The 10,981-nt window shown below is 47.1% G+C and overlaps 1 protein-coding gene across 1 annotated transcript; it reads left to right on the forward strand.

Annotated features, from left to right (window-relative positions):
- The first annotated feature begins 6,767 nt into the window (after positions 1 to 6,767).
- Positions 6,768 to 10,676, forward strand: Fkbp11 (FKBP prolyl isomerase 11). The gene is made up of 6 exons (XM_048365253.1): positions 6,768 to 6,943; positions 7,127 to 7,192; positions 7,602 to 7,689; positions 7,990 to 8,023; positions 8,348 to 8,418; positions 10,445 to 10,676. Exons 1-6 carry the CDS (start codon positions 6,818 to 6,820, stop codon positions 10,660 to 10,662), a joined length of 603 nt encoding a protein of 200 aa, XP_048221210.1. The 5' UTR covers positions 6,768 to 6,817; the 3' UTR covers positions 10,663 to 10,676.
- Positions 10,677 to 10,981: the final 305 nt, after the last annotated feature.

Genomic DNA, 10,981 nt, shown 5'->3' on the forward strand with positions numbered 1-10,981 from the left:
TCAGCCCCTGTCCTATGATTAATGTTATTCACTTCAAGGACTTCAAGTGCTTCTTCCCCATATGTAGCCTTCAAACTACTCTAATCAGACACCCCTTTATCAGTCTGTAGCCTCAAGCATTACCCACTTCCCATCAACATCAGGTGATACTTTCCTCCTTTGAGGCTCTTCAAGGTCCTACTTGATGACTGGTTGCTATTAAGAACACCTTTCCCAAGTGCTTTATTTGTGTGTTAATAAATATATAAATTCCAGCACTGTATTTTTTTCATAAGACAGTGGATCACTTTAGCTGAATGATAAGCCAGTGTGTGTTCGAGGGACAGAGCTGTGACTCTGAACAACTTGGGAAGATAATGACCTGTTCCTTTCTGCCCCTCAGTGCTCAGTTTAGGAATGAGGTAGAGGGGAGCCCTCTTGTGGCAGTTGCTTAAGTCTGCCAGCTTTGGGGGACATGGAACTTGAGAAGGAGGCTGAACCTGAGAAAGTGTGTAGCACAAACAGCTCTACCTTCAGAACATGAAGAACTCATCAGCCATCACTTGACAGAGGGCATAGATTCAGGGTACAGTACATTTCGGGATGATATGGGCAAAGGAGCTTCCAAAATGAGCCTGGAAAAGGTGGGACGGCTTGGATTGGCCTAGGTGGAATGATGCCAGTGAGCATGTGTGAGTTTCTCACACTTGAGGGACAAGGTCTAAAGGCTCTTAGGAGCCTTGTCACTGCACTCATCACTGCAGGTCCAAGTGCTTAGAGCAGAAAAGGGGCACATATTTCTATCTATGTTTTTAGATACTAAAAGGAAGCAAACCTACTGAATGGAGGGACTCAAGATTCATTTAAAAATAATTTTATTAGCCAGGTGCCAGTGACTCACTCATGTAACCCTAGCTACTCAGGAGGCTGAGATCTGAGGATCACCGTTCCAAGCCAGGTCAGGTGAGAAAGTCCACAAGACTCTTACCTCCAATTAGCCACCGGAAAACTGGAAGTAGAGCTGAGACTTAAGTGGTAGAGCACTACCCTTGAAACAAAAGAGCTCAAGGACAGTGGCCAGGCCCTGAATTCAAGCCCAAATGACTGACAAAAACAGAAATAATTTTATTAGCATAACTTAATTGTGTACATGCATACTAACAGTTGCTTCTCTGCTGGAGATCCATTTCTGGGGTGCTCTGAAATCCTTTGGGATATCTAATGCATGCTGGGTAGTGGAAGTGAGAGAATAAGAGGATACCCCTTCCTTCACTGCTGCTTATTGTAGGGAATAGGCAGGCTATCCTAATACTAGATAACTTCTTTCCAGTTCCAAAGGGAGGTCGAAGGACCACAGTCCAGCTCTCTCATAATGAGTAGCTAACGGTCAGTCACTGGGGAGTGATAGAAGCCAGATGTCTTCCTTCCTCTGCAGGTTTTTCTTTGTAATTGGATTTCCTGGCCCTGATTGCCAGGGTAGGTAAGCATGACCCTGAGTTCCTGAGAAAGGTGAAGAAGGTTAGAGAGAAAATGGGAAGACCTGAGTATGGTAAGGGCAACAAAGCCACTAATGGCCAGTAAGGGTCTGGAAGTGAGGAAGTTACGTTGAGATCATTTACTGTCAAACCACAAAGGTATCTACTTGTTTGTGTCGCTTAGATGTGAACTGAAGAAGAGTATTTGGGTTGTAGTTCAGGCAATCATAATGACTCCTGAGCTGGTGGGTGGAAAAGAACTCTTAAGGCAAAACTCTGGTTCTCTTTCCAAAGTTGATCAATCTACCTAAACAGATTTTCTACCACCTGTTCTCACAAGCTAGGAGTGTTGAAAGCCAACTGGCAGTCAGGTGAGGCCATTCAAGAGGTTTGGAAATTAGCCTGTTTGCCTATTCTCTACCTCCAACCCTCTATCCCATACATTGTTCAGAACTCAGTAGTAGAACACATGGAAGCCTCACATAAGATTTTAATCCCCAGCACCATGCAAATGAACAAAGCAACATGTTGAGAGCTATCCTAGGAGTGTTGAGACAAGGACTTTTAAGGGTGGAAGGGCTTAGCTTCAGCCTCTGAACTACAGAGATTCTTTTGAGTTGTGAGTATAAACAGCACTGCTGGGCTGGGAATATGGCCTAGTGGCAAGCGTGCTTGCCTCGCATACATGAAGCCCTGGGTTCGATTCCCCAGCACCATATATATAAAAAATTGCCAGAAGTGGCGCTGTGGCTCAAGTGGTAGAGTGCTAGCCTTGAGCAAAAAGAAGCCAGGGACAGTGCTCAGGCCCTGAGTCCAAGCCCCAGGACTGGCAAAAAAAAAAAAGAGGATCTGGGCTGTAGCTCAGCAGTAGAGCTTGTGCTTAGCATGCTGAGGCCCTGGATTCCATTCATTGTACCACAAAACTAGGAAGGTAGACCTAGTTTGATCCCTAGCAGCAAGGGACACAGCTATCTGGCACCTAATAAGATATAAACTTAATGAGTAAACTGAGTGAATCAATATAGTGCTAACTGAAGTGAAACACCTCTGAGGATAGGGGATGTTCTAGGAGTGGGCCTCCCATTACATTGTGCCACTAGCCTGCATCAAGCTGGCTCTGCTGCTGTTCCCAGAACCACATTTTTCTCTTTCAGGGTCCTCTTGCTACAAAGAAATGGCTCCTGCCTTGGTCCCTCCTGGGTCCAGGTATGCATAGGCCTCCCTATGCAGGTGGATATTGTCTGAAATACTCTTGCCTTTGTTTGTTGTTTGTTTTTGTGCCAGTCCCGGGATTCACAGGATTTACTACTCAGGCTGGCCTCAGATCTTAGCCTCCTGAATTGCTAGGATTCCAGGCAAGAGCCATTGGCATCTGGCTCTTGTCCATTTGTTTTCCACTTCTGCTCTCTTGTAGGCCATCCGTTCCCTCTTCCTATTCAGGGTACTAAACAGAGCTCCAGATGATCTGGACAAGGCAGCAGTCTTCCACCTTCATGGCCCCTATTCCAGTTCTGCTACATCTGTGCAGTGTGTACAGGTTCCCCCTACTCAGACAAGTTACCCATGTCCATGGGTTTTACAAATCAGTTCTACATTTCCTCTCCATTTACCGCTCTCTCCTCTAGCCAAGCTAGTCCATTTTCCCCAAATATCTGAGTGGGTAGGTAATCCTACCTACTCAGGAGGCTAAGATCTGAGGATAGCAGTTTGAAGCCAACTAGGGCAGGAAAGGATGAGACTCTCATCTCCAATTAACCAAACAGCCAGACGTGGAGCTGTAGCCCAAGTGGTAGAGTACTAGTATTGAGCAAAAAAGCCCAGGGACAGCAGCCATCTTGAATTTAAGTCCTAGGACATTCACGCATGCACACACGTGTGCATGCACACTTCAAAGCTGGGCACCTGTGTTTCACACCTGTTATCCTACCTATTCAGGAGGCTGAGACCTGAGGATCCTGTTTGAGGCTAGCCTAGGCAGAAAAATTCATGAGAAGCCCATCTCCAGCAAAAAGTTGGGCTGGAGGCATGGCTTAGATGGCAGAGTGCCAACCCTAACCCAGAAAGCTAAATGAGATCCAGAGGGCCTGAGTTCAAGCCCAGGTTCTAGCAAAAGCAAAACAAAAATCGTCAAGATGTAGTATGTTTGACTTTCTCTTCAAAACTGCCCTGACCTCTTAACCACAAAGTCATTTCTTTCTTCCCATCATGGCTCTTTTACTTCTGCTAGTACAACTCATTTAACACCTCCCACACATTCCCTTGATACATGTTCCTTTAACATTTTAATTAAAAATTATTTCTATAACCTAAGTACTTTTCATTGGGAAAGATCCAAACAATGCAGAACACACGGTCATACAAAACATTCTCTTTAACTCTCCACTCTCATCCTCAAACCTAACCACCCACAGTTCTTTTTCTAAAAATATGTGTACATATGTGGGGGGAGAGATTAATATATAACAGACTCACCTCACATATATTCTCCTGCTTAATGTTTTACTTAAGGGTATGTGCATTTGTCCTAGATATTTTCCCTGTTAGTATTTCTGTATTTCACAGTTTAATAACATTCAAAATGAAACGTGTCTAGAATCTGTTATTCAGAAGATACTGTGCAGCTAGGATTTAGAGAGCTCCAGTAAGTGTCACAAGCCTGTCCTTGCCATCAGTAAGCTAGCTTTTTGCAAAGACAGGAAGGGAGTGGGGGCATACACAAATAATTTCAGCACAGGAAAAACAATAATGTCTCCAAGTATATGCTTGAAGTTCAGAAATGGGAAGTCGCCATTAGCTCAGACAATTGGGGCTTCGCAAAGGAGATACCTGAACTAAGCTGGGAGGTGAATGAAGTACATAAGCTAGGGCAGAGATGGAAACACATGATGTAGGTTCATTTGAGGCCAGACCACAGTCCAGGATCAGGAAGAAGATTTGGTTCAATTCATAAGTGTGTCAGACATGAACAACAGGATATAGAAATGAGAAACATGAGGTCACTACAACCCTTTTTCTGTTTAATGAGAAAAATGACCAGTGTGGAAAAGTAGATTAGGGCTGGATGACAAAAGTTTTGATGAACAAAGTGTCATGTGGAGCAATGGTAAATGACATGACAAAGTTTAGATGACAGCCTTGGTAGCTCAGGACTTTCCTGTCTTATCAGTCAAATGTAGATGCCCATATCCAGTTCTGAGAGAGATCTGGAAATGTGATTTTGTGGATACTTATTGAAGGGTGTGTGTGTGTGTGTGTGTGTGTGTGTACTGATGCTGGGACTTGAACTCAAGGCCTGGGCCCTGTCCTTTAGCTTTTTTGTTCAAGGCTAGTGCTCTGCCATTTGAGCCACAGCTCCACTTCTGGCTTTTTGTTTTTGTTTTTGCCAGTCCTGGGGCTTGAACTCAGAGCCTGAGTACTGTCCCTGGCTTCTTTTTTGCTCAGAGCTAGTACTCTACCACTTGAGCCACAGTGCCACTTCTGGCCTTTTCTATATATGTGGTGCTGAGGAATCGAACCCAGGGCTTCATGTATGCTAGGCAAGCACTCCACCACTAGGGCACATTCCCCTCCCCTTTTGTTTGTTTTTGTTTATAGTGGAGGTAAGAGTCTCACAGACTTTCCTGCCCTGGCTTGTTTTGGACTGTGATCCTCAAATGTCAGCCTCCTGAGTAGCTAGGATTATAGGTTGAGCCACCAGCACCCAGTGACTTTCCAATATTTTTTAAATTTGAGATATAATTTGCACAGTAAGATGCACAAACCCTAAGAATACACTTTAATACGTTTTGACAGATACATGCATTCATCTAATTCATGTCCCTTTCAAGATACATTCTATTACTTCCAGATGCCCCTAAAGTTGGCAGGGAGGTTCCCCCACTCCCCACCCCCAGCACTGGGAGTTGAACTTAGAGCTTTGTATATGCTAGAACTTGTTTTTGCCCTCACGGAGCATGGCATGTACAAGCCCTTGTGTTCAATCCCCAGCACTGTGACAGTGACAAAGAATGAGGGCTTCATGAGGGTAGTACCTATGGGAGGCAAAGGAAGAGCTGGAGATGTTGTAGAAGGAGAATCCAGAGGAGAGTGGTTGGAGATGGGTGATGAGAGATGACTCAGAGGATGCTGATACAAAATGCCATCACAAAGGAGATTGGGAGGGAAGGAACAGAGTGTGTGTTGGGTGTGTTGAGTTTGAAGTGCTGGCCAAATGCCTGGGGATGCCTAGTAGGCAGCTGTGTTTAGAACTTGTGTCAGAGCTCTCAATGTCTTCAAATGCTAGAGAGCTTCTAGCCAAAAAACAGTCCAAGAATTTGGTTGAGCTGGGTGATAGCTTTTGAGCCAAGCAAAACCCTACTGCCTAAGTCCAAATGACATCAGTGAGGGTTCAAATCATGAAAAAAAGGAGACCAGTAAGATCACCTGAAATACATTGAAACACCTTTTAAAAAGCTGAAGCCCAGCACGCGCAGGTGGCTCACACCTGTAATCCTAGACTACTCAGGAGGCTGAGATTGAGGATCCCGGTGCAAAGCCAGCCCTAGGCAGGAAAGTCCATGGGATTCTTATCTCCAAATAAGCACCAGAAAAGTTGGAAGTGGCTCTATAGCTCAAGTGGTAGAGCACTAGCCTTGAGCTGAAGAGCTCAGGAGCAGTAACAGTGCCCAGGCCCAGAGTTCAAGTCCCATTACCAAAAAAAAAAAAAAAAAAAATGCTGAAGTCCTTCACAAACATGAGCTTCCAATTTCAAAAGGTTGTTGATGAAAACAGAAAAGAAATGGCAGTGTTGGAGGAAAAAAGAAACAAAAACGAGGGATTCTCATACTTTGAAGAACATAGCTTTCCAGTTTGCTTTGGGAGGGAAGGAGGCTGAGAGCCGCCTGCTTGCTTTCGTAAGGTGGGAGGAGCAGGTCACTCTGGACACTTGCTGGGTAGGGCTAGCCAGTCGGAGAAGCGAGTAGAGAGAAAACACGCTGGATTTGGGCAGGCTTGAGTTTGAATCCTGTCCCTGACCACTTAGCTTGACATAGAGCAAGTTCACTTGAGCATCCTGTTTCCTAGATGTACAATGGGAACCCTTGTGTCTACCTTCCAGGGGACTTGCTCACACAGTAGGCACACAGCAGTGTTAGCATGTGGCCCACCTCCTGGCCAGGATCCGCGATCTCCAGACTGAGAGGAGAGGGAGGGCTCCCCGCTGCCTCCTCCCACCAGGGGGGTGGGAACTCGGTGGGGTGGGGGTAGGCCAGGGGAGGAGGAGCTCGCTCCTCGCGGCCTTCCCCATCCAGTGTGGCCTGGGCGCTTAGTGAACAGGGTCCTAGTCGCCGTCACCTGAGCTGCTGGTCCTGGGCCCTGGTCTGGCCATGGCTCTGCGACCCTCTCTCCTGACTCTCCGTGGGCTGCTGCTCCTGCAGCTGCTGCTTCTTGGTGGAGCGAAGGCCGAGCTCGGAACCGAGAGTCCGGTCCGGACCCTCCAAGTGGAGACCCTGGTGAGGACACCATCCCTACCGGCCCGACTCCCGCCTGCGGGAGGGGGACTGGCGGAGTACCTGGGAGTGGGAGGAGAGCAGTGAGGGCTCGGAGCCGGGGAGGGGGTGTTTGGTGGGGGGTGGGGCGGGGGTGAGAGCGGGATCGTTGGAGGAGCACCCGTGATCCCCACAGTCCGATCGCAGGTGGAGCCCCCCGAACCGTGCGTGGAACCCGCAGCTTTTGGAGACACGCTCCACATACACTACACGGTGAGGGGCCGGAGGCGGGGCCTGGGAAGGGGCGGGACCCCGCTGAAACACGTCAGCCTTGGCGTGGACACGTGGCAGTCGGCTCCCAGGAGCTTGGGTCCGCGGGGTCGGCCAGCACGTGGCGGGGGGAGGGGCGCCCCTCTTCCTCGCCTGTCCCCCCCCCCCCCCCCCCCCGCTTTTCTGCCAGGTCCTCCCCGGCACTGGGAAATAAAAGGTTGAGAGATCTCCTATAAGTGCCAGCCCTTTGGGGCTTCCTGTTCCCTTCTGCCCTAGTAGAGAACTCTAGGCTTGAAGCTGGGGGCGGGGGCGGGGGGTGCCGCCACCCCCAGGTCCCGGGTCCTGGTACGGGTTGTCCCTTGCCAAGAGGGGCGCGTGATCCCGGTTAGCTCTTGACGCTGTCTCCTCTCAGGGCAGCTTGGTAGATGGACGCATTATTGACACCTCTCTGTCCAGGGACCCTCTGATTATAGAACTTGGCCAGAAGCAGGTGATTCCAGGTATGTGATGTCTGTGCCCCATTCCACCTTATCCACCTAAGCCCTTTCTTAGACTCGACAACCCCTAAACTTTCCCAGAAATTGCCCCCCTCACCCCAGCAAAACACTAGGATCTTCCAATGATCTCCTAATGTTCAAACCCCACTTTGGCTACCTCTCTTGCCCAATGCTCTACTGGAAAGCCAGGAATTTGAGATGGGGAAAGCTCAATTGAGGGTCCTGGAGAAGCCCTTAATCTTCTTTTTGGGTGATTTGGGAAATGTGTGTGGCTTCACGTTCAGTTATATCTTCTTCCTTAAGGTCTGGAGCAGAGCCTTCTAGACATGTGTGTGGGGTGAGTATCTGGGCAGGCTGAGCCTGGGTAACCCCTTGCTTGGATAATCTCTGCTGTCTCAGCTCCTTGGGGAGGTAGACCAATGTGGTTTAGATAATGGGCCCTGGATTCAAGTTGGAATGTTCAGTCCAGTGGGAGCCCAGAGGGCATCCAAAGCTTCTATGATGGGTTCTTTGGCTGCTGGTTTTGTTGGAGCAGTTGAGGCATATGGATAGATGGATATGTTGTGCAGGTGGGAAAATTTGTGTTATAGGTGTTATATTCGGGGGGGGGGGTTGCTGGTGGAACTTCAGGAGGGACTATCACCCATGTTCCTTCCCTCAGAGAGAAGCGAAGAGCAGTCATCCCTGCTAGCTTGGCTTATGGAAAACGAGGATATCCACCATCTGTCCCAGGTAATCTGACTAGGCTTTTCTTCTGGCCATCAAAATACCCAGACCTTAAGAACAAGGAGCCACGTTCTGACTTGAGAAAGTTCACTTTGACTTTTAAGGGACAGAAATAGCCACTATAGGACTTTTTTCCTGCTCAGATCATAGAGATTACAAGCCTCCTTTTGGGAAACTGAGAGCACAAGTATCATGGTTCCAGGCCAGCCCAGGTAGAAAAATGTTCTCAAGACCCTATATCAAAAATAACCAGCAATATGCTGGGCACTGGTGGCTAAAGCCTGTAATCTGAGCTACTTAGGAGGTTGAGATCTGAGGATCACAGTTCAGAGCCAGCCTGGGCAGGATATGAGACATCTCTAATTAACTATCAGAAAATCAGAAGTCGTGCTGTGGTTCAAAGTGGTCAAGCGCTAGCCTTGAGCTGAAGTGCTCATAGACAGTACCCAGGCCCCAAGTTTAAGCCCCACAACTGACAAAAACAAAACAAAGAAGCAAGAAACCGTAGCAAGCCAGACACCAATTGCTCACCCTTGTAATCCTAGCTGCTCTGCTCCGGAGGCTAAGTAAGATCTGAGGATCTTGGTTCAAAGTCAGCCTGGCAAGAAAGCCCATGGCACTCCAATAAATCACCCAAACGCTCAAAGTGAAGTAGTGGCTCAAGTGGCAGGATGCTAGCCTTGAGCAAAAATGCTGTAGAACAGCACTACACCCTGAGTTCAAGCCCCAGGAGCTGCACAAACAAAACAGCAAAAACAAAAAAACCAGAGATGCATTATAGCTCAAGTGGTAGAGTGCTAGCCCTGAGTTAAAACCCCAGGACTACCAAAAGCAAAAGAACAAACTGAGCCAGGGATTGGAGGTGTGTTTCATTTGGTAGAACACTAGCCAATGAGTGTAAGTGTCAGGTACCAAGTTCGAGTCCTGGTCTCAGACCTACAAAAACCTCAAAAAAACAAGTAGTCATTACAGACATAACCTGTTAGGGTCACCTGATTTGATATCAAGCAGCTAGTGACTTTAGGGAAGCAATGCCTTTGAGCCACACAAGTCTGCTCTCCTATGCTAACTCTTTCAGAACACTCAAACAAAAAGCAACATTTAGAATCCTTAATATATCATTACTGATATCTATTCTTGAAGGGCTGAGATAGACTTCCCAAGATTTGTATGTGTTGCTTTTTTTAGCTATAACACATTTGTTTTTGTTTTGTTTGTGATGCTGGGGCATAAACCCAGGGCCTTGCATATGTAAGGCAAGTAATCTATCATGAACTATACTCCCCACCCCACACGTTCTGGTAGCCAAAATTTTTTTTACCCCACAAATCATTGAGAGCATACATAATTCTTATCCTAGTTCCAGCTTAGAGGGAGGCCTGGAAAAAGGATTGCAGACTAAGAACCTTATAGCAAGGCTCTGTTATCTCCCTATTCTTGGTACTGCTTGTTTGCTTCCACGTGCAGTTCTCCCTTCACTTCTGTTTCACCTGTCCCTTTTATGAGCCATATCCTTCTTCCTCTCCAGCTCTTAAATTGAAGCTCCTGTTTTCTTATAATCACACTGAGTATGCTTGTTGGTTGGTAGAATTGAAAAGATGTCTATTTTAAATCCAATTAGTTTCAGCTCTGCAAAGATTCTGTTCATGTGGCTGTTTGGAAATGGAGTTTGTTGACCATGTGTCAAGCAGGAGAGGTCCTCTTTCATTTTTCTATTTCTCCATATTGTTTTGCTAAATAAATCCTAGCTAAACTTCAAAGACAAAAATAACGAGAAGAGCCTGTAGATTTCATACAGCTTTCCTGTGCTGTTAGATCTGTCACTAAGCCCATGCTACATGGCAACTAGGATCTATAACGATCACTGAACTCTGCATCTAACCCTTCTCAGCTTTTGTCTAGGGAACTCAAGCCTACATTTCAGTCTGCCTGCTTCACATTTGGCTTTGCTGTGGCCTATCTTTCCTGTTTGCATTGAGATTCAGGATCAAATGCACAGATTCTAACCCTGCCATCCCCTCTGCCTCTCCAGCGGATGCAGTGGTGCAGTATGATGTGGAGCTGGTTGCACTGATCCGAGCCAACTACTGGCAAAAGCTGGTGAAGGGTGTTTTGCCTATGGTAGGCATGGCTATGGTGCCAGCCCTCCTGGGCCTCATTGGTTATCACTTGTACCAAAAGGCCAGTAAACCCAAAGTCTCCAAAAAGAAGCTCAAAGAAGAGAAACGAAACAAGAGTAAAAAGAAATAAATAGTAATTTTGAAAACCGTTTTGTATTATTTACCTGATACTTTCTGAGGCTGCTTTTGTAAGGAGGAATGTGGTAAAAGGCTGGGGGGAAAGGGCTGTCAGAGTTGGATTGTGCCTAGTGTGGGGGAGTTTGGAAGCCTTGCATTACTTCTGGCCCTGGCTTCCTCTTGCTGCCTTAACTTACCCTAAGGACCTGTTTTTTTGGCTAGTCCTGGGCCTTGGACTCAGGGCCTGAGCACTGTCCCTGGCTTCCTTTTGCTCAAGGCTAGCACTCTGCCACTTGAGCCACAGTGCCACTTCTGGCCATTTTCTGTATATG

Source organism: Perognathus longimembris, chromosome 1 (genome assembly GCF_023159225.1).
Source record: "Perognathus longimembris pacificus isolate PPM17 chromosome 1, ASM2315922v1, whole genome shotgun sequence".
NCBI classification, from domain to species: Eukaryota; Metazoa; Chordata; class Mammalia; order Rodentia; family Heteromyidae; genus Perognathus; species Perognathus longimembris.

Excerpts from the sequence above, each read along its gene's own strand:
- Fkbp11 (XM_048365253.1), top strand. The coding sequence starts at position 6,818 with ATGGCTCTGCGACCCTCTCTCCTGACTCTCCGTGGGCTGCTGCTCCTG. Across the intron at positions 7,690-7,989 it reads CCAGAAGCAGGTGATTCCAG|GTCTGGAGCAGAGCCTTCTA; the intron begins GTATGTGATGTC and ends TTCTTCCTTAAG. Across the intron at positions 8,024-8,347 it reads CTTCTAGACATGTGTGTGGG|AGAGAAGCGAAGAGCAGTCA; the intron begins GTGAGTATCTGG and ends TCCTTCCCTCAG.